Raw genomic sequence first — 24,078 nt, forward strand, 5'->3', positions numbered from 1 at the left:
CCTGGGGGCCCAAGGTAAGTGCTTGGACAGTGTTTTGTTCTATTATCTGATGAGCCAGTTGCTTGTGTTCATACTTTGTTGTTGAAATTACTGTTATAGACCAATCTGCCTGTCGTTATTTATTTCAAGGAGTTTTATCCCCCTGAAAAGTCGAGGCACTTCATTGAGCTGCACATTCTAAGTGTTGTCAATCATTGCTTGCGTTTCAGTTGGAACGGACTCAATTTATTAAACACTAACATTATGGGCAAGTGTTTGTTGGCCTCTAAACATAAATATTTCTTTAAACTGTAGATTGAACCCACTCAGTGATGTTCAGCAAGAGTCTTTCTTAAGATGTATTTTTGTTATCTTGTCTTCAGGTGTACGAGGACCTCCAGGTTTCAATGGAACTCAAGGTGAGAGTCTAATAAGGTTAGAGAAACCTCAGTTAGAATCATATTTCTTCCTTATGTGATGTACTGTGCAAAGCATATACATTAACATAAAACATAGAATAACAAAAACTAATAAAATATCAAAAAACATATCAGATTAAGTTGAAGAACAGATTTAACACCAGGTGTAATGGCAATTGTAATGTTCCAATGTCCTATATCCTTTTGCCATTACTTCACAGGAGGGTTTAGAGTGATCCTGACGCAGACACAAACAGATGAATTTCCGGGCTTTTGCTGCAGTTTAGAATGATGTTTTATTTTTGCTTTACATACCAAGGTTTAAATATAGGTATAATATATATGCTCATACCACAACCCTTTGACAAATCAAAGGGTTGTGGTATGAGCATCTGCCGGGCTGTGTAGAATTGGTATGCTCTTCCTCCTGTGTCCTTGTCATTTCCTATCACCTGTGACCCCTTTATACACCCGGTGCAGCTAAACCCCGCTACCAAGTCTTCAAAAATAATATTGCACTATACATATAAATAAGGTAAACTGAGAAACCAACAACACCCAATAAAATGGCTCCTACACCAGGGTTTAAATGTATGAATGATATCTGAGAACAAAAAAAACTCCAGTTTTACAAAAAGAACAGGAATAAGAGACATGTCTGTAGCTTTTACATCTTAAGTATTAAAGGTGGGGTAGGTAATTTTGGAGAAACCAACTTGAGTGCGCTTGAATTTGAAAATACACAGCCGGAAAAAATCTGCCACTTCCTTACAGAGCCCCTCCTCCAACACACACGAATGCGCACATGACCACGAGATAAGTTTGTGCACAGATGGAAGGCTGACAGGCAGGTAGGCCATCCAGTTATTTTAGCCGGGCCGCCTCAGATGATTGGACGTGCTTTTTACAGTACTACGGCTTCCACAGATGACATTTTTTTATGGATTTTTTGTCAAAGCACTTAAGATATTCATTGCTATCGGGATGTTAAGAGCATTCCATGGACTATAACCAAAAAGTGTATCTCGAGCCGGTTTCTCAAACTTACCTACCCCACCTTTAAGACCCCATTTACACGGGAACGTTTGCACCGTATGCGTTTTCAAAAAAGTATTCCGTTCACACGCATTCGGCTCAATTAACTTGTCCGTTCACACGAGACCGCTGGATACCCTGTAGTACAAATGCCGGGCCTGTAAGTGGCGCTGCTGCCGCAACAAAATACACCAAAAGCAGCGAAGAAGACCCCGGAGTAGTATGGTTGCCCTTCTGTTTATTCTCCGCGCTGGACGGCGTGTGCTCCTGCTGTAAATCTCTCCGGTAGTCCACCAGCAGATGAAAAACACCCACCTCTCTGCTTCTTCCAAGGGATGAGGGAACCATGCGGCAGAGTTTCGGTTAACATTTTCTTTCAACATGTCCGTTAAAGTTTAAATCTTCCGGACAAAATTTGAAAAGTGCCGGTAAGAGGTCTTTTTATTTATTTATTGAGCTTTAAAACAAATTGATAATGACTCTATATAATAATATAAGATTAATAAACGGAGCCTCTCTTTTCCTCCCCCTCTTCTGACAGCCCAGCAGCTGATCTCTGAGCAGGAGACGTGGGGAGAGGGACACGTGGGGAGAGGGAGGCGGGGCTTTTTCATCGTTATCAGAAAATGATTGTATAGAGGCGTACACACGGAGCCGTTTGCCCCTCCAGAGCGTTCCGTTTGCAGATCTATCCACCTTGGGACCCGTTATCGTTTGCGGGGTCCGTTTCTCTCGTTTTGTTACGGCTATACACAAGATAAACTATGCGGATACAACCCGTATCGTCCTCGTGTAAACGGGGTCTAAGTGTGGGTTTCTTCTCTGCCTCGTTAAGCAACACGTTCTCACTCCCAACCCGTCACAAATTGACGGACGGTCAGGGCCCCTCCCCGTCACTCTGTTACGTACAGGGTACCCCTTGGAAGTCAGTTTTCAACGGGCAGGGCGTCCCATAGACCTTCATAGACCTCCCATAGCGTTGATAATAGACGCCATGAGAACGCTCCCCGGCAAAATGCTACCCCGAAAGTCGGTTGTTATTGTCAATATTAATATAATAATTATTTACTTTTTAATAGTCTCACTCGATTTCGCCGATTTTCTTGTTGCCCCAGCTGGTCGACACCTCTTTTAGCAGAAACAAAGGCTACATTAATGTACTAAATCGATGTTAATCTATATGTGTGGTTGTGGAATTAATGGACGTGCCATTGTGCGATTGTGCAACGCAATCATTTACAAACTCTTCAACTACAACAGAAACATTTTAGAAGGCCTCACGAAATACTTTAATGTAAATTTAAATGTGAAGGGATGTGTGGTGTGGAGATTATTATTCACCCGCGGATCTATGGGTTGGGGCATTGTTGCGCACGGACATTATAGTTAACCGGACTTCCTGTTGATGTGAAATCCGAAAACATTTTTTTAAAATAAAATAATACTTTATTCCGAGTGTGCTTGCTTTTCTCTTTGAAGGTCATCACATAATGGCATTGTAATACACGGTTCGGCTGAATAAAATATTACATATCTGCCATAGTTCGCTATTTATAGAGCCCTGGTGAGAAGACTTCTAGACAAACAGGAATAACTGCCACCGAAACTGAATATGTGACGTGGATCATAAATATATCAGCAATCAAACAAAATCTTCAATTTCTCTTCACGCAATACGTCTCCCTGCAGTATCAATACTAATTCGGCTGACTTTTATATTTGATCCAATCGGTATATTGGTATATGTACACCATAACGGTGCACAGCTGATAGAAAGGGACACCTGGTGGTTAAAGCACGTTATTTAAATGTATTATTTTTATTATTAGATATTAATAGGAGACACAGACAGACAAACTAATAAGGCTTTATTTAAAAATTAAAGAATACTTTAGGTTAAGGTCTTATTTTGAATAAGAAAAAAGCTTTGGGGTATACATATTGAGCCTGACAAAGTACTAATATATTGCTTTCCTGCAATGTTAACTACTGTATGTTTAAGCACTTATTTTAACTGATATTATACATATGTATTATACTCTTATAAGATGTATGTAGATAGTATAAGAAATGTGCAGAATATGACAGTTTAATGGTGGAGGTATACACACATATTGATAGATGTCTTGTAATGCACTGTTGAGGAACCTGCGACCCAGGTTTTTCATCTCCGACCTTGTCAGGTATTGAACAATCAATAAATAAAGAACACAGAATTATTAAATATAAAACACAGAATTTATGTGATTATACTAAATGATTTACAAATAAACACCACTGCATATTTACAACTGTTACACATGCTGATGTAATGCAAATGTTTCCAACTTAGGATCAATAAAGTATATCTTATCTCTTTCGACTCCACTTCGAGCGATATAATTACTAACAAAGCACTTATATACTAATAAAGGACTGGCTTATCTAAAGCCAGTTGAGTAGCACTTGACATGTTTTAGCTCTATGAAACCTGATGTACTTATATGATTCTGTTTTCTTCAAGTTTGTATCTTGTTGGTCGAACGCACTTATTGTAAGTCGCTTTGGATAAAAGCGTCAGCTAAATGCAATGTAATGTAATGTAATATGATCGATGGCTACTGCCATATTTGCCTGTGAACCTTAACAATTGCATGTTTCAGGCTTACCCTGGGACGGGGTGGACCCGTTCAAATCTAGTTTTGGACAGTCTGCCGTGGTTCCATCCCATTTCAAAGTGTTGTTCGACGCTCGGCGTAACCCTCGGCGCACACTCAAACATCCAATCACAGAGCTTGAGGACTATCACAGGGTTTGTCAAGCGAAGCGGAGAGAATACTTACTTGGTGTAAAATTCTCTAAAGCAACTACTATGAGCTGCTCCGACCCTCGGTCCTGACGGACTCCAACTTGTGTTTATTAAAGGTGGGGTAGGTAAGTTTGAGAAACCGGCTCGAGATACACTTTTTGTTATATTCCATGGAATGCTCTTAACATCTCGATAGCAATGAATATCTTAAGTACTTTGACAATAAATACATTAAAAAATGTCATCTGTGGAAGCCGTAGTACTGTAAAAAGCACGACCAATCATTTTAGCCGGCCCGGCTAAAATAACTGGATGGCCTACCTGCCTGTCAGCCTTCCATCTGTGCACACATTTATCTCGCGGCCTCATTGGTCATGTGCGCCTTCGTGTGTGTTGGAGGAGGGGCTCTGTAAGGACGTGGCAGATGTGTTCCGGAAGTGTATTTTCAAATTCTAGCGTACTCGAGCCGGTTTCTCAAACTTACCTACCCCACCTTTAATCAAACAAATAAATAAACACAAGGATAATTATGTGTTATTGTTGAGTAAATAACAGTGGGTGGTTTAGAAAAGAATACAAAATTAGAAGGAAAAAACGATGAAACGATACAGATTTCAGTATTCTGAGCCCCTACTCTCCCCATAACTGACGGCAACAAAAGTCCTACATTATTCAATTAAAATAAAGCAGTAAAAACAATAACTGTGGCTTGATATTGAGTAAGAAAAAGGTTGATAAACGCTGTGAGAATGGATCTGCGGAGAGCATTTCGCCGCGATCCCAACTCCTCTATTACCAACGTTCAGGGAGCTCAATGCAAGTCAATGGGATGCCCTGCCCGTTGAAAACTGACTTCCAAGGGGTACCGTGTACGTAATAGAGTGACGGGGAGGGGCCCTGACCGTCCGTCAATATGTGACGGGTTGGGAGTGAGAACTTGTTTAGTTAAGAGTGTTTGGAAAGTAGCCAGTTGTTACGGATGTGTTGATGAAATGGATGAGAAAGGGAATAGGCTGAGTTGGGAAATTACAAGTGTATGTCATCTATATTTTTCATAATATGGAGAGTGTACACATGTCTGAATAAGGTGAAGGAGACATAAGCACTTAATGTTACTTAGCCCAGTTAGACTCCTTTGTCTTTGCCTACTACAACAACACTAGCTTGAGTTTAACATTAAAAGCTTAAAATGTTTAAAATGTGATTTAACCCAAAAATATTCTAAAAACATTGTAAAAGAATATTCTCAACAAATTTCTTTGCAATCCAGAAGTCTAAATTATCTAGCAGTCTCAAAGTGGCAGTATTGATATGCACTCACATGTACAGATGTAGCACTCCAGATAGGATTCACATGGGTGTGTCCCAGTCAAAAGCCCAGCGGATCCCAGTGGCTGGGGGTGTTGCCAAATTGCTAGAGGGCGTTGCCAAATTTCCCCATTTGTTCAATTACAGGATTTAATCATGAGATGGCGCTTCATTCACAAATACACAAAGACAACTGGGTGTTGTAGAACTTAGTCTGTTTGCAATGTTTGCAGCTCTGCAGTTGTGTTTGCTGAATACTGTAGCATTTAATCACTTATTTGTTATGGTTTTCACAGGCTACTATAATGAAAAAACATCAATATTTTAGTATATAGTTTGCTTTATGCAGTATATTTTTTGTAATATTGTTGGGGTGTTTTTATACAGTACATTAGATTGAAGTAAATCAAGTTATACATTAAGATAAGATAAGATGGACATTTATTAATCCCCGTGGGGAAATTCAGTAGTTCAAACAGCAACAGGGTAAGAGTGAAAAACAGGATAGCACAGATTCACACAGATTAATAAAATCAAAAATAAGATGAGCGATAAAAATAAAAATAATAATAATGAGAAACTATGAAATAAGAAATGACTAAAACTAAAATATAATTATCATATCATATACTATAATGTATTGTATTATTAAGTAATATCATACATTAACCCCATTATAGCAGATGCCACATTGAATGGATGAACACATTTATGCATCAATAATTACAACAGAGTATTTCTAAATACAAGTTGTAAAAATACAATATGTATTTAATATGAATAACATAATGATTAACTTCAAATGATAATACTTTTCAGGGTTAGGTCCGGTCTGACAGCGCTTAGCTCTCTGCTGAAGATCACTGCTCTAAACAAAGTCAAAAATCCTAGATCCAAACGGAATAAATATAATTAATTATTATTAATACGTTAAGTCGTGTTCATTGTTTTTCACTTTTATTAAATGTCTGATATTTCCGGCACAGACCCTTTCATACCGGCAATGCGCGATAGAAACAACAGAAAGTGCGACAGTTTAAAGAGCCTGTGACAGCATCCCAACAACTGTTGTGCAATGAAATATTGGGCTACTAGTCACCTCGAACTGTCAGTTTAAAAAAGAAGGTTCGATACCGTTCCGATAAATATCAATAATTTCGAACATCGCGGGGAAATTCCTTCGACTCATTTTGAAGTTTTGGGGGAAGCCGGAAGTGACGTCAGTGCGGGAATGCTTCACTGTGCGGCGAGAGAGCCTAACACGGATAAAGTGTGTTGTCATGCGTAGAAATTGTGAATTACTGAGTTTAGGCACGTTAATAACGTTTTAATGAAGTTGACTAAGTATATTCATATTTGTCAGTGCTTTCATGTCAATTCGGCGAACATAAACATAAATGATCGTGGTGAAGATGATGATTAAATTAGGATTAAAAATCGTTAGTGAGAGCTGCTGAATTTCCTCCCGTAGGATGTGATATAAAAACAAATCGATTATTTTTGTAGTTGTAAACTCAAGTGGATGAAACTACATTTATTAGTGCTTTCATGTCAATTCGGCGAACATATGATACATTAAATGATCGTGAGGATGATGATCTAAAAATCGTTTGTTTGAGCCGGTCTGCATTTCCTGATGAGAAAACAAACCGATGCTTTTTGTAGTTATAGTACACCAACATGGATTAAATGTGTGTTTTTTTTACCACAATGTTGGGGAAATTAATGGATAAAATGCACGGATTATTATTATTATTATTCCCACTCCGATCGGGACACTAGGTCCACCGTTTCCCCACAGCGAGGCTCCCCCCGTTGACAGTTTACGTAGGCTGGGCTGGGTGCAGTGGCGGACTGGCCATCTTGTCTGTCAAAATGCATCTTACGTTTCTAACTTGCAATATCATTATTTCCGCTCTCTTCACTACAGAAGAGCGATCTCCCTGTGTCTCTCTGTGTGCGGGGGGCGGGGCCTAACAGCCTAACAGCAGCGAACACAAACCTACGGACTGGGGGTTGGGAGATCACAGGAGGGGGGGGGGGGGGAGCTGTGGAATGTGAGCATCCCCCTTGGGAGACTTACTCCACACATTCCGATGGCCAATTAGTTTTAAACAAAGAGTTTGCAACATGGGGGGTGGGGGCTTCTCAAAAGAGAAAATGCAGATATAATTCACTCTCTTGACTCCCTGGTGAGCTGAGCGCTCATTGGTGGTTTGTACCCGCTGCTGATGAAACTCTCCATTGGCTCGGCAAAAGTTTGTTGTTGTTTTGTGTCAGTTTTACGTCGCCACTTCCATTCACATTTTTCATCATTGTTCCACAATGTTTATCATGAAACTAATATCTATATATTTTATACTATACTACATACCTGCCAACCCTACCGATTTGGGCGGTAGTCTACCGCTTCTGACATGTTTCTACCGCCTACCGATTTAGCTGGCTTTCCCTACCGATTTTCAATCTTCCCAAACTATAACAAATAAAAATGACACTCCATAGACACTGGACTCGACTTTTGGTGGACACCGTTTGCAGCGGGTCTGTGATCGCATCATACAAATAGTCCTCTGTGTTTCTGAAAGAGAAACAACGTGCAGACCTGGGGTAACGCTGCGGGAAAGGCAGCGTTACCCCCGACGAGGCATTTGAGTCCTGCAGGATTTCCCCGTTAATATCAGTGTCTCGAAAACAAATGTTGGCGACTGAAAGACATCCAGTGTTTGGTCTTTTCCGGAAGCATCCTACAGTGTCTCAACTGAAAGAGGACCACAAACACATACAAAATATAATGCAATTTTGAGATTTGGGGATATTTATCTCCCATTCTTTCACTTTTTCTTACATTTTCAACACCAAACATGTCGTTAATGTGTTTAGTGAACTACAGCAATCTGAAAGCCTGTACATTATTTATATCACACTTTATCAGTATAAAAATGCAGGAAATGACTTTTTTAATGCAGTATTTTCTGATTTATGGCGCAACACAAAGATATTTCGCTCTGTGCAAACCTTTGACTCTAATATGTCAACAACATGAAACAAGAATATGAACGTGGCTTTATTCAATGTTCACACAAGAGTTCTACATCCTGACACATCCTTCATCTATACCAGGGGTCGGCAACCCCTGGCACGCGTGCCAATGTTATGCCCCTAATATGGGGAAAATATAAGACAAAGGAAACAGAGACGATGTTAGCTTGCTTCAAGTCTTATGTATTATGCCCGCCAACAACATGGTACACATAGCACGCTGTATAATACAGAACATGGATTCTTGATATAAAACAACCACTAACAATGCGCGTACTGCAAACATACATCCAATTTAACACACAAGATGTCACTTTTTAAATGCACAGTACAAACATACATATCCAAATTAACACCCAAACTCCCCTTCTTGGAGCTAAACTACACTATCATAGCTAGCTGCGCTAGCATAGCTAACGGCGCTCGCAAAGCTAGCATACACAGCTACAACAATTACAGAACCTAGAGAAACCCTCCAAAAATACCTCTAACAACTATCACTATTCACATTAATATTATACACAGTCAGTCTACATATATAACGTTTCTCACGGATGAACTCACCTAATATGGGGAAAATATAAGACAAAGGAAACAGAGACGATGTTAGCTTGCTTCAAGTCTTATGTATTATGCACCCGCGGCAAGCAACACGCGCCCTCTGCTGGACAGACCCGGAAGGTCATCAACCATGACATATATCTATTACACACTCCCCTTCAAAACAGATGTCGTCCCGACATTCTAATCCACAATATTATGCCTACATGTCAGCAACATCTATAACATTTATTAAACACATACCACGCTCACTGTTCAGTCTGGCAAAAGTGCACACACTCAATTTACACATTTAAGCCCTTGGCTTAGTAGAAAGTCCATCATTGTATGACAAACATATGTTCACAAGCTCTCCGTTTGTTTTTGTTTTTTACAGTCCCTGAATGTATGTTGTGTGTGTGAGTGCTCTACTTCTTGTTGCATATGTGGCCAGAAGAAACGGTCTCGAATATGCATTATTTCAGGCTAAACATGTTTAGTACATTTACCTATAAAGTGCAATGTTACAGTCTGGAACTCTTTTCATACATTTGTTTTTGACCTCATTTGTCACACATAGTTTCAACATAGTCCGTTGCTACCTTGTTAACAGTTCTGCCTGTGCAGCATGTCCAAGTGAACTACACTCCTTTAAAACAGGTGAGTGAGATATGATTGACTGTAACAGTGTAATGTAATGATATATTGTGTGAAAACACAGCCCATAAATGTATCTCATGTCAACAATCACTTTGAATGTGACCTCTGCCGTCCATTTTCCTTTTTATGTGTTCTTTGAGTGTAATGTATGTGCATTTACTCAGTTCAATGGTGTGCAATGTCACTACCCTCATATCCATAGTACTGCTGAAAGTGGTATGGCGGTACAGTGTGTGTCCATGGCACCTTTAAGTTTGTATGCAGAGGTGGTGCTTTTATGTTGTAGCAGGCTGGTGAGCCAAGCCTATCATATGTGAAGACCTTTGGTCGTCTGCATTGTCGTCGATGCCCTTGAAGCTCCTTACTACTGGGGTCACTTTGAGCAGGTGATGGGACAGCATTCTCCACAGGTAGATCCTCAACGTAGCTGTCATTCTCCACAGGTAGATCCTCAACATAGCTGTCCTCAACGTAGCTGTCCTCCCCCTCCGGCAAGTACCCAACTTCGTGTGCCATTTCTTGTTCTTTCTCTGGCTCAGCTGACAGGTTTTCCTCAGAGTGTATGCATTCAAGCTCCACAGGTGTACTAGTGCACGCAGGATTCACTGTCTCAGGTGGGCATGGATTTGATTGCTGCTTAAGTGGTGCTAGATAATACTCATCATCCTCTTCCTCCTCCCCTGTTTGCTCCGCTTCCTCATTTCTCTCCACACTCTTTCTCTTTGCACGTGGCTGTACTTGAGTTTCCAGCGGCAGGTTGTCACATGGGAGGAGAAGATTACGATGTAAAACCCTTGATCTCCCTGTCCCTCTCTCAGGTCTGAGTTCATAAACAGGGATATCTTGACTCACTTGACGCACAACTGTGTGAATAGCATCTTCCCAGTGATTTCTCAGTTTGCCAGGACCACCGCGAGGTGTCATGTTCCTGATTAATACACGATCACCAGGCTGTAATACTGAGCTTCTCACCTTACTGCCATAATGTGTCTTGCTTCTCATAGCAGCTTTGTGAGCATTTTCTCTTGTGATCTCGTATGCCTCCTCCATGCCCTGCCTCCACTTTTCCATGTAACGATGATGATTACTGTCCCCTTGCTCCACGGTCAAGTCGAACAGCATATCAACTGGCAACCGTGGAGAGCGTCCGTACAACAGGTTGAAGGGTGAGAAACCTGTTACATCACTACGAGTACAGTTGTAGGAGTAAATCAGTTTATTTAGTGAGTCTTTCCAGTTAGTCTTTTGTCTCTCTGTGAGGGTCTTTAACATCTGGAGTAATGTTCGGTTAAACCGCTCGACCTGTCCGTTTCCTTGTGGGTGGTAGGGAGTGGTTCTCGACCCAGCAACTCCACAGTACTTTTTCAATTGTGTGAACAATTGGTTTTCAAATTCACCACCCTGATCATGGTGTATTCTTGTCGGAAAGCCGAATCTCAGCACATAGTCGTTAAAGATTTTTTCTGCAACTGTTTTTCCTGATTTGGAAGTCGTGGCGTAGGCCTGGGCAAAACGTGTAAAGTGGTCAACAATTACAAGAATATATTCATAACCACCCTTACATTTGTCAAGGTGCAAGAAATCAATTGAGACAAGCTCAAACGGTTGAGTGGTGACAATGTTCGTCAGTGGCGCTCTTGTCTGACGGCTTGGTTTCTTGTGCTTGAGGCACACACATCTCCTCATGACATAATCTTCGATTTCTCGTTGCATGTAGGGCCAGTAAAACCGGTCCCGTACCAAAGATGTAGTCCTGTCTGCACCTTGATGGCCCATTTCATCATGGAGCTCCTTTAATACTGTACTTTTGTGCTTTTCTGGAAGCACAAGCTGTGTTCTGTTTGAAGTTTTCCTGTACAACACTCCACTCTCATTCATCTCCAACTTGTCCCACTCTCTTAGCAGACATAAGATTTGTGAACTGAGTTGTTTGAGTTCTGAGCCTGATGGCTTCTTTTCTGCCAGCTTGTACTGAATCACTGCTCCAACATTGGGATCATTTCTTTGGTCATGTTTGATCTGTCCTATTGTCAATGGAATGATGGATGCGTCTACAGTTAATGCTGCACAACTTAATGAGACACCCATGGACCATGACACACTGGATTCATCCTGGTTCTCCACTGCTTGTGTAGCTGCTCCAATCACATCATATGACATTTCCTCTGTACACTCATCCATGAATACTTCCACGTCCAAAGGCATTCTGGACAGACTGTCAGCATCAATGTTTTCCTTACCAGGACGGTATTTAATTATGAAATGGAAGTCTGCCAGTTCTGCTACCCATCGACAACCTGTTGCATTCAGTTTGGCAGTGGACAGTACATATGTAAGTGGGTTATTGTCACTGTAGACGGTGAAGAATGGTGCATAGTATAGGTAATCACGGAATTTTTCTGTGATTGCCCATTTGAGGGCAAGAAACTCTAATTTGCCTGAGTGTAGATTGTAATTTTTCTCTGCTGTTGTTAAAGTACGTGAACCATAAGCAATCACACGAAGCTTTCCATTTTGCTTTTGGTACAATACTGCCCCCAATCCCTGGTTGGAAGCATCGGTATGGAGGACAAATGGCTGTGAAAACTCTGGGAAACCTAGAACAGGAGGCTGCGAGAGACAGTCTATCAACTGTTCCAATATTAACTGATGCATGTCAGTCCATTTGATGGGTGTGTTGGATGAAACTCCTCTAGTGTTTCTTTTTGTTTTCGTTTTTTTCAGCATTTCAGTTTCTGTAGGTGCTTTAAGCAGGTCATACAAGGGACAGGCAATACGTGAAAAATCTTTGATATACTGCCTGTAATAACTTAATAGTCCCATTATTGCTCTTAACTCACCGATAGTTCCTGGGTGTTTGTTTTTCAGGGCCGTTACTGCAGCAGTATCGGCAGGGTCCACTCTATTTCCCTCAGCAGACACAATTCTTCCAAGGTAACGTACTTGTGTTTTAAACAGGTCACACTTTCTGGGCTTTAGTTTTATCCCATGCTCCCTCAGCCGTTGCAGCACCCTTCTGACAGCATTGATATGATCCTCAAATGTCCTGCTAAACACAAGAACATCATCAAGATATGGCACACATATTTCATCCCTTAAGCCCTCCAAGCACTCTTCCATGCAGCGCTGGAATGCTGCAGGGGCATTCATGAGTCCAAACGGGATTCGTACCCACTCATAAAGGCCCCAGGGGGTCACAAAGGCTGTTAGGTGTCTACTGTCTTTGGCCATGAAACCCTGGTGGTATGCCTTACCCTGGTCCAGCAGTGAAAAGAGTGTGTTTCCTCCCAGGTTATCCATAATGTCCTGTACTCTGGGGATGGGATGGCGATCTGAGTGGGTTTTCCTGTTGAGCTCCCTGTAGTCAATACATAAACGTAGAGTTCCGTCCTTTTTTCTTACGCAGACGATTGGAGAGGAGTAGGAAGACATGGACTTTTCAACCCACCCTTGTGCTATCAAGTCCAGTAAGTAATCTTTCATCTCCTTGTATAAGGGTTTTGGAACAGAGCGGTAGGCTCTTGACACTGGCTCAGCATCTTGTAGTGAAATCTTCATTTGCAAGTTTTCCACACAGCCTATGTCGTCATCAGACTTGGAAAATGAGTCTGATTCTTCTCTTAGCATCTGACTGACTATTTGTCTCTGGTGTTCATCAAGGTGAGTCAAATCCACAGGAGGATCCCACTGCTCATGCACAGGGGGGCTTTCACTGGAGATCTGGGCGTTGACATGGTGGATTGATGCAGCAGGTTTTTGGTCTGTTTTAAATATGTTTGCAGGATATACTGATCTGACTGACTGTACAGTTCCAATAATAGTTCTTGCTGCCATCGTAATGTCATGATTTGTTGTGTTTTGCACACTAACAATAATTCTTGGGACTGTATCTGCCTTCACGGACACAAGAGTATCACAAAACTCTAATCCTTCAGGCCATTGTGGGTTCTCATTTGGCTCAAAAACCAGAGTTTTATCCTCTTTGAAAAATGGAGCCTGTACTCGACACTCGAGTTGAATGGAGTTACGTTTAGGCACACTAACTCTCTCATTTGCTGTTCTTACGTTATAGTCACATGTCTGTCCTACACTCACAGCATTAATAAAGGCTTTTGCTTTGTTTTTTCGAAGATGAGGAAAGGCAATTGTTACTGCCTGTACAAGCTTCTCTTTATCCCCATGTCTTTTCTGGCCTGGCTGACTGGCTATCACAAGGTGCTCAATGACATTAAAGCCAATAATGGGACACTGCTGTTGGTTACCTTTTAGCACTAGCATGGGTATTAGCAACTCGGTATCACTTGCAGTAAGTTTAAAGGACACTTCAAGCCAACCAACATATGGCATTTCTGTACCATTGGCCGCTTCAATTTGTAAAGAGTCTATAGGGTCAATTAGCTCTGCTACATCTCTTAGCGGTACATCAGTTAGATGGCTTTCTTTCCATACCTCATCTATAGCACAAATTTGTGAGCCTGTATCCCAGAGGGCCTGAGTTTTCTGTTCGTGTAGGAAACACCTGATGAGGCACTTGTTCCCTACTAACTCTCTCACAGTAGCTGTTTTTTCTTTTGCAATATTTTGTTTGTGCTTGGATTTGTCATGTGACTGTGTCGCTTTCTTAATACCTGAACATGTGTATGTCTTACAATGCCTTTTGTGTGCAGGCCAATGGTTCTCCTGACATTCTTTAGAACAATACAGTTTAATTTTGCAAGTTGAACAGTATTGTAGTTCCCTACTCTTTTTCTCTTCATTGCAATTTGCACAAGATTGGGACTTATCTGTGTGGCCGGTTGCTGCATGTCCCATGGGAGCAACCCCTCTTAGTTTAAAGGGCTCCGCCTAGTGGGTCCCTCTACCCTCTGTGCCTTACAACCTGCTCTGAAATGTTCACTGCTTCCACACCTAAAGCAATGCTGACAGTACTCTTCGCCTGCATGAGTACAGGAAACACACCTAGGTCGGGGGCGTGGTGCTGGGTAGTATCGCTGCGGTGCATACCCTTGTTGAAACTGAGCCGTTTCTCTTACTCGTGCCGGGTGGAATGCCGGTCGGTACTCCTGCACTGCTGCTGGTGGCTGCTGGTGGTACACGCTGTTGGCATTGAATTCAGCCCTATAGGGAGAGGGTTGTTGGGGTGAAAACACAGGATAAGGGGTGGAAATATTAGCTGGTTCTCTGCTTGGTGAGGGATGCTGTGGGGGTGCAGATGTGGCCGTTTGGATCGTTTCTCTGATTTGGGAGACCTCAGCTCTCAGGGCTTGCAACAGCACCATGTCAGAGCGCATTCCTTTGATTTCTGACAGCAGATCAGTGGGCAGAGTAACTGTGTTTTGCTGGCTGGTGCTTTTCATTTCCACCGGAACTTCAGTGGACTTGACTGTATTCACATTTGTTACTCGTGATGGGGCAGCAAGTTTCTTTTTATCCTGTCTCTCTTTTTCATTGGTGTACGCAATGTTCACTTTCTCCAGCAGCAGCTCATCCGAAGTACTTATCTGCATGAGGAGAGGCTGCAGGTCACTTTTAATATTGTCATTCTGTAGACCAGTCAGGACAGTATGCATGAAGAGACTCTGGACTAGTGCTGGGTCATATTTTAGGTTTGACTCGGCTTCTTGAGAAGCAAACAGGATTTTCTGTCTCATGTCCATAGTTCTAATCAGGAAGTTTTGAGGCGTTTCTTTACTACTCTGAACCTCAGAGGTGAGTTGTTTGTATAACTCTGTGGCACCTTTCTCCTGGTAATGAGACCTGAGAATTCGGCGAAGGGCAGGCAGTGTAAGGTTTTCCTTCCCTTCAAGGTAACTCCGTAACTGCAGGCCTGGTGTGATGGCACGGATTACTGCATCAATGATCTCTGACTCTGGGTAGCCCTTACTAAAGCCATTTTCAATTTGTCTGGCCAGACTAGAAAATGTGAGCCTATCATTTTGTCCTGGCTCGCCTATTTGGCCTGCGATCTTAAGATCTTTGCGCCACATAGAACTACTGGGGAGTACTTGGGCCAGATTTCTTCCTGGGGGGCTGAACCCGGCAGGGTGGTTCATGCTTGTGTTCATTAGGTCATGCATTGCATTTTCTTTTTCTTGTAATGACAACCTTAGTGCCTCTACCTCCTTCTGGAGATCTTCCCTTTTGACACTGTCATGTACATTTGTTGTAATTTTGGCTTTGTCTATGATATCCTGCACATTAAGAAGTTCGGACATGCCTTCATCCTCTAGCTCGGCCATTTCTTCACGTTCATTATGCTCTGTGACATGAGAAATTAATTGATTGCGAGATTTACCAGTCACATGCACATTATCCGGTCCTGAAATCTCCAGTTCATTGCACACTTTAATCAGTTGTTCAACAGTCAGTGTATACAATGCACCTGTAATGTCCAGCTGCAGCTTCTCCAATTCAGCCTCCATTGTATCAGAGAAGTGGGCAGAAATAGCAAATGAGGGTTTATCTTACTTAATTAGGTTTTTTTGCTGCTCCCTAGTGGTGACTTTTCACACTTCAGGATGCAGGTTACCAACGTTGTCTGAAAACGACCTCGACTGCCTTTCCAAGCTCCTTTCTCCGATGACTGGGTTGTTTAAGGGGATGATTGATCAGAGGATTCCACTAACAACTCAGGGATGGTCCTCAAATCAAATCTCCCAGCAGCGCCTCCAAATGTTATGCCCCTAATATGGGGAAAATATAAGACAAAGGAAACAGAGACGATGTTAGCTTGCTTCAAGTCTTATGTATTATGCCCGCCAACAACATGGTACACATAGCACGCTGTATAATACAGAACATGGATTCTTGATATAAAACAACCACTAACAATGCGCGTACTGCAAACATACATCCAATTTAACACACAAGATGTCACTTTTTAAATGCACAGTACAAACATACATATCCAAATTAACACCCAAACTCCCCTTCTTGGAGCTAAACTACACTATCATAGCTAGCTGCGCTAGCATAGCTAACGGCGCTCGCAAAGCTAGCATACACAGCTACAACAATTACAGAACCTAGAGAAACCCTCCAAAAATACCTCTAACAACTATCACTATTCACATTAATATTATACACAGTCAGTCTACATATATAACGTTTCTCACGGATGAACTCACCTAATATGGGGAAAATATAAGACAAAGGAAACAGAGACGATGTTAGCTTGCTTCAAGTCTTATGTATTATGCACCCGCGGCAAGCAACACGCGCCCTCTGCTGGACAGACCCGGAAGGTCATCAACCATGACATATATCTATTACACCAGCATTGGCACGCGGCACCGTAACCAGTGGCACACTAGGCATAAGTGGAATAAGTGTGCAAAATATTTAAATTAATTTTCGGATCCTGACCGCGAGACCGCCGCCAGAGCGTGTCTCCCCGTTACCTGCAGAAGGAAGCCATGCACGCAACGCAGCCCCGCTCTCTTTATCTCCATGTGACTTTCTGCCGCTTTCCTCCGTGGTGCAGTGCTGATCGTTTCACCACGGAGGACAGCACTATACTAATTGCAGTACCCATAAGGAGCTGTACAAATGACGCAGTTTTTGCGTGGCTGTGTTTATTTAGTTGAAAGCCCAGTGGCGATCTGCTCATCTCTCATCGAAATAATATGCTACAAAGGGGCGGACTGGCCATCTGTGTGTTGAACTTTCCTGTCGGCTCCCAGACCGTAGTCGAGGAGGGCAGAAGCAACAAGCTTCAGGTTCAATAACCCACTTTAGCTTAAATGACTGGAGAGAGGCGAGTTCTTCTTGGGAGGACGTTGCATTTATTTAGCTGTTCTTCTGTTTCACAAAATACATCACAGACCTCTGTTATTCTGCTTTCCCGTTTCACTTCCAGAAACATACACACGTTCCCTCACTGTCGCTCTACCATTCACAAACACACATGCACAAGCCGCACCCCTCTCTCTCTCTCTTAAAGGGACAGCGATCTCATCTCACTCTGCATGACCCTAATATCATAACTTGTGTGTTCTGGAGAATCACAGAACGGACGATCGTCCTTATCATTATGCCGTTTAAACCAATTATTTAAATGTGTTTGTTAAATTCGGCATCATCTAAGTTGCGCTGACAGGTCCACACACTGCTTCCCCGCAGCGAGGCTCCCCCGCCCTCCTGCTGATAGTTGACGAGCGTCAAGCTCGTCAAGCTCGTCAACCCCCCCCCCCCCCCCCCCCCCGTTGATAATTATCGATCGTTGGCACGCTGATAACATTTTTTTTTTTAAATGGCACTTCATATCAAAAAGGTTGCCGACCCCTGATCTATACTGTCTCAACTGAAAGAGGACCAGAAACACATTAAAAATATAATACAATGTGGAGACTTTGGGATATTTATCTCCCATTCTTTTACTTTTTGGGCATTTTACAGAACAGACACGTCGTTGATGTCACTGTTTACCAAACTACCACTTTTCTGAAAAATGCATAAAATGATGCAATATATGTTAAATACATGGTTTATACATGTAATTACTGGGGTTCCATTTCTTCTGATTACCTAATTTGGGCGTACGCATTTGCCACGCGCAAACTCTTTTGGATTTGGAAAGGTTGGCATGTATGCTATACTTGCACTGCTTACCGTTTTCTTACTTTATATATCTTAGCATATTCATACACTGTTAATACTGCTCACAGGCTGCTGTGTATATCTTGTGTATTCATACCCCTCACTATTTATTCATAATTCAATTAATTCTATATTTTATTCTGTAGATTGTGTACATTACTTTTCACTTTACTGCTTGTTGCACCGTTAGAAGTTAAACTGCATTTCATTGTCTCATTACCTGTGATCTGTGCAATAACAATAAAGCAGGCATCTTTATTGTGGCCTCAACAATCAAGTTCTAAGTAGTGCAATATGAAATAAAAACAACTACACTCTTTTGGCAGTGTTGTGGTGCCGAGAGATGGGAGTCCGAGGCGGGGTATCAAAGGTACAAGCTAGACTTTTATTTAGCATCTGAAAACCATTGTAAACAACTTCATGCCCAGGTAGCGATGACCGACGGAAACAGGAATTCCGGTTCACTAAAATGTCCGTGCAGAACAATACCCCAACCCATAGATCCGTGAGTGAATAATGTCAATCACCACAGTGTACACATTAACAACAACTACACTATTTTGGCAGTGTAACAATTAAACAAGAACTAGACTCTTTTGGCAGTAACAATTAGATAAATAATAAACAGTCAGACTGACACTGACGACAAACAAACTATTTTCAGCAATCAAGCTGTTTAGTTGACTCTGGGTGACATGTGCAAATTAAAAAAATAGATGGTGTTGCTCCATCTGGGTCACTGCCGGTGGTTGAGACGGTGGGGTCTTTGGCGACTTCAGGAGATCGGCGTTATTCGATATGGACAATGCTTTCTGTCCTGCACACAGTTTACATTTGACGGTAATATTTTGTGCGTCCTTTATCCCCACAAATTGAAAATAGTGGTTATATCTCCAAGTTGTAAATGCGCTGCTGCTCTCGCTGATACTTGCATCTGCGTGTGTGTGTGTGCTGGTGGTGGGCGTTGCCGTGTGTGTGTGTGTTAGCCTTAGCAAGTGTTTGTGTGTCTGTGTATTTTCCCCTTAAGGCAATACCCGCCCAACTCTGTCTCTGTTTGGCTTACCCTGAAATGTTACCCCGCGTTAACCAATCATCACTCCTCTCTGGTCACTTTCACTTTTCCATGGTACTGTGAGAGGACATCGCTGTATTCGCCTGTAAATTACATCCGCAGGGAGATTCGGTTCAGTTGGATCACAAAATGTATGAATGGGAATAGTTAACTAGTAACATTATTAGTTACCGCAAAAGGTAGTTGTGTGCGTTTGTCCCAACACTGGTAAACACTCACCTGATCAGCTGAGAGCTGCCGTTTCATTCGGACTGATTCAGGCAGATCACGGACCCGCACGGGAAAGCCTCTGAAATGAAACGCTTCATCTGTAAAGGCCTCCCAGCCTGCTGACACCTGTACTACACCATGTTCAAAAGTCCTTTGATACATCATTAGGACATTCTCCTTTGATGGAGTGTGTACCTCATTTCATGTAAACTGTCAGTGTGTTGTGAAGATCGATTCCCATAGATATATTTCTATAAACATGTTTCCTCCACAGGCCCCCCCGGTTTTCCCGGTGCCAAAGGAGACAAGGGAGACCCAGGAATAACACAAGAGAGTAAGTCAATAAGTGAGTGACAATAGTCAATAGTCAAGTGAGTCAATAAGTGAATATATATATATATATATATATATATATATATATATATGCATACAGTATATTATAAATACTGCGTATATCCACTTGGACCCCCCCTCTTTGTGTCCTCACAGAGCTGGTGCGGCTGGTCCCGGGGCCATCTCGAGGCCGGGTGGAGGTGCAGCATAACGGGGTATGGGGCACCGTGTGTGACGACAGTTTCGACACCGTGGATGGGAAGGTGATCTGTAAGATGCTCGGCTTCCAGACCGCCGTCAGCACCTTCATTGCCAGCGAAGGTGAGTCTGCTGAGGTCACCACTCTGCAGCACACAGCAGCACACAGCATCCAACAGCATCCAACAGCTCACATCCAACAGCACCACACAGCACCACACAGCATCCAACAGCTCACATCCAACAGCACCACACAGCCTCCAACAGCTCACATCCAACAGCACCACACAGCATCCAACAGCACACATCCAACAGTACCACACAGCACCACACATCATCCAACAGCTCACATCCAACAGCACCACACAACATCCAACAGCTCACACCCAACAGCATCACACAACATCCAACAGCTCACATCCAACAGCACCACACAGCATCCAACAGCACCACACACCATCCAACTACACCACACACCATCCAACAGCACCACACCACACCACACCACACCACAAAACCATCCAACAGCACCACACAGCATCCAACAGCATCCAACAGCACCACACCACCATCCAACAGCACCACACCACACAACCATCCAACAGCATCCAACAGCTCACATCCAACAGCAGCTCACATCTGTGTTTTTTCGAGAGAACTCTTTTCATGGCGTTAATGTATTCATTAACTAGCTAAGAGAGCAACATGGTTGAGTGTTTGCTGGCACATAAAGGACATTTTGTCATGCACCTTGGATTTTATTTGTATGAGTTAAATGATATATATTATTTTATGGATAAATTACTAATTACATAAGTAACAGCTGATCATCTTTGACAGGGCCAATGTATGACAAGTACACAATTCCAACACTTTGTCCAGTTTATTATAATATAAAAGGTGAAATATTAGCACACCATAAATACTGGTAATAATCACTCATTGCACCTAACCACAGAAAGTAAATTGAAACAGGACACTGGCGTGTAATGTAGAGCGAGCTACTGACAGTCATAAATAAAACATTTGCTTTTATTTTATTTTCAAATGTGTGAGGCATTTTGAATATCAGTGTTTTGTATTTGCTAACACGTGACTGTATGTCAGATTCCTGTGTCTTACGTGGAGAAACGTGTGCAGTGGTTTGCAAAAAGTGCCATGTTGATTTGCAAATTGTGTGAAAAGCTGAAAACATGTTTAGAGTTTTGGAGATTTGAGCCGATGTTTTGCTCGTTGAGTGTCAGTTAAAATAATTGTGCTTTATGTAGAATGTTTGTGTGTTAGCAATCGAGAAAAACTGTAATCGCTTAAAAAATGTAAACGCGTTAATCACAGAAATAATCTGTGATTAATCATGATTAATGACATTTGTAATACTTGCATTTGTATGGGAGGGTGGGTGGGTGGTGTTAGGTAAAGAAATGCATGACAAAATATTAGCGAAATCAGAGGGTTTTTGACTTTATTATAACAGGATTACTGAATAATTGGCATGAAGTCAGACAGTAATCTTACAGCTATCTAAAGCATGGACAAAGCCGCTGTCAGAGAGCCACTGTGATTGCCCCCTGTGTAATGTGTGCTACACAGAGCAAATCCTCTCTGCTGCTATCATACTGCAACTCTATCTGTTCCTACTGGAGACCCTGTCCACTATATATATATACACCTAAAACTAACAAGTGCTGTTACAGTGAAGCAGTTATTGTTCCTACTGATGTCCGCTACATCTACTGCCCAGTCAGGGCAGTAGATGTAGCTTTCTTTGCCTTTTCACTGCCATGCAGTTCATGGTAAACATCCATGCTGGAACCATAAAAAAATAAAAAAGCGCTGTCCTTCTGTAGGGACCGGGAGGATCTGGCTGGATGAGCTGCAATGTTTGGGAACAGAGTCAAACATCTTTAACTGCCGTCACAGGGGAGTGGGTGTTAACGACTGCAAACACAACGAGGACGCTGGGCTGCTGTGTGTTTAGGTCCACTCTGAAGAATGTGTTTCAAAACCATTCATTGACAATATGCAAATGTCTCACTGGGGATATGAACAATTAATTGTGCTGCTACTAATGATGTCCACAGCTAGATTTAAATTCATGTTATTGAAACACAGCATATAAAATGGCTTTTAGTTAAATTGTCACTGCATCACTTAACAAGTTCTGTCTGTAAAATTGACAATGGCATAAAAATGTTCCTGGAAAATATCTCTGGCATCTTTTCTTCATTCTGTACTCAATGGATTAATAATATGTATCCCCAATTCAACCCCAAATCACTGCTGCACTGCCCTCATCAGAATCAATCCCCTTCCTCCACATGTCCTCTCTTGCCTTCAGTGACAGTCTGCCATCCACCATACACCACCTCAGAGGGCTTTGCAAATATCAAGAGGTCCCATTGAAGGACACGAGTCATGCTGGAGAATGGTTTTTGATACAACTCACAAAGTACTGTTTCCCTACCTGCTTCAGGCAACATGCTCTAACTACACATGTTGAGTAAATATATAGTGGCTTCACAACGTTCTTAGCTTATAAATGACTATTATAATTGCTTTTTTTATTATTTGATACCCATTGTTGTTTTTTCGTGCTGTTCATCACAACCATTTTATCCAGATATCTCAGGGACGTTTTTAGCAGATGTGACTGAAGGATTTACTCATTAGGTTTTTGTGTTCAAAGTTACTGTGAACTCATGTGTCCATTTACATCAACTTAAACTCAAGAATAAACAAAAGAAAATATGATTTGTCATTATGAATTCACAAAAAAGTTTTGGGCCAAAACTCAAGAATCTATTTGCTCACATTGAGGTCTCACAGGATGTAAAACGCACATTTTTGTTTTAATCTTAAATTAATGATAACATTCAAATCTTTAGGATAGATGTATGATGAATACATTGGTAGGTGGAACTGATATTTTTAGACCAACCCTAACCCTAACCCTGGTGAAATGTTAGAATACTTCCAATACTGCTCATTCTCAGTCAGTCAGTGAGATAACACAGAATGTACTTGAAGGTATGAGGATCATGAACTTTGAAAAATAAAATCATGTATTTAAACTTAAAATAAGTATTTGAAAAGTTAAGTTATATCCTTGTTAATTACACAACATTGATTGGTTTAAATTGTGTACAATGGTTTTGTGTTTTTCCCCTTCGACTCTGAGAAACAAATAGTTGAATCGGAGTTTAGGATGGCCGAAGACACCTAATCCTCAGCTATCGTTTAAGACTACACCATGCGCTTTGCTCAACAAACCCCGTGATTAGTCCTCAAGCTCTGTGATTGGTTGACCTCCGTTTCGTAAAAGATAAAATCATACTTTATTCAGCTAGTGCTTGCTTTACTCTTTGAAAGTCACCACATAAATGCATTGTAATAAATGGTTCGGCTGCATTAAATATTACACATCTGGCTTAGTTATTTATTTATATAGAGAGATTGGGCCTCAGAATAGACCGTAAACTATTCTTTTACCGTTCTGTTTTAATTTCACAATAAAGTTAATAGTAATATGTTGTTTGAGATTATGATTTTTTTATTAACTAGACAGCTGGGTCATGTTAAGACCATCTTTTCTGTGTTGCTGTGGGTTTTTCCCAAATATCAAAACAATATGTGATCGTCTGTGGATAACAAAATATATCCGTCATAAACTAAACCGGAAACAGCAATATATTTTATTGTGTTAACACTGTAAACTTCACAGCTTTTTAACCCGAACCACCTACTGGTTAAAACACGTTATTACACATTTAGAGTAATTTCAATGCAGGTAGATTGTGTTGCTTTTTAATTACTGTTTTTAAATGTATTTTTCTTAAAGTTGGGGTAGGTAAGTTTGAGAAACCGTCTCGAGATACACTTGTTATATTCCATGGAAT

General features: G+C 41.5%; 1 protein-coding gene across 1 annotated transcript; it reads left to right on the forward strand.

Annotated features, from left to right (window-relative positions):
- Position 1: 1 nt before the first annotated feature.
- On the forward strand, positions 2–22,388 carry LOC307027910 (galectin-3-binding protein B-like; the record flags this gene model as incomplete). Its single annotated transcript, XM_079662604.1, has 5 exons — positions 2–14; positions 363–398; positions 19,926–19,985; positions 20,141–20,305; positions 22,030–22,388. Coding segments are annotated over 5 exons (405 nt in total), but the record flags the coding sequence as incomplete, so codon positions are not given.
- Between the last annotated feature and the right edge of the window lie 1,690 nt (positions 22,389–24,078).

Source organism: Notothenia rossii, assembly GCF_949606895.1.
Source record: "Notothenia rossii genome assembly, chromosome: 2".
NCBI classification, from domain to species: Eukaryota; Metazoa; Chordata; class Actinopteri; order Perciformes; family Nototheniidae; genus Notothenia; species Notothenia rossii.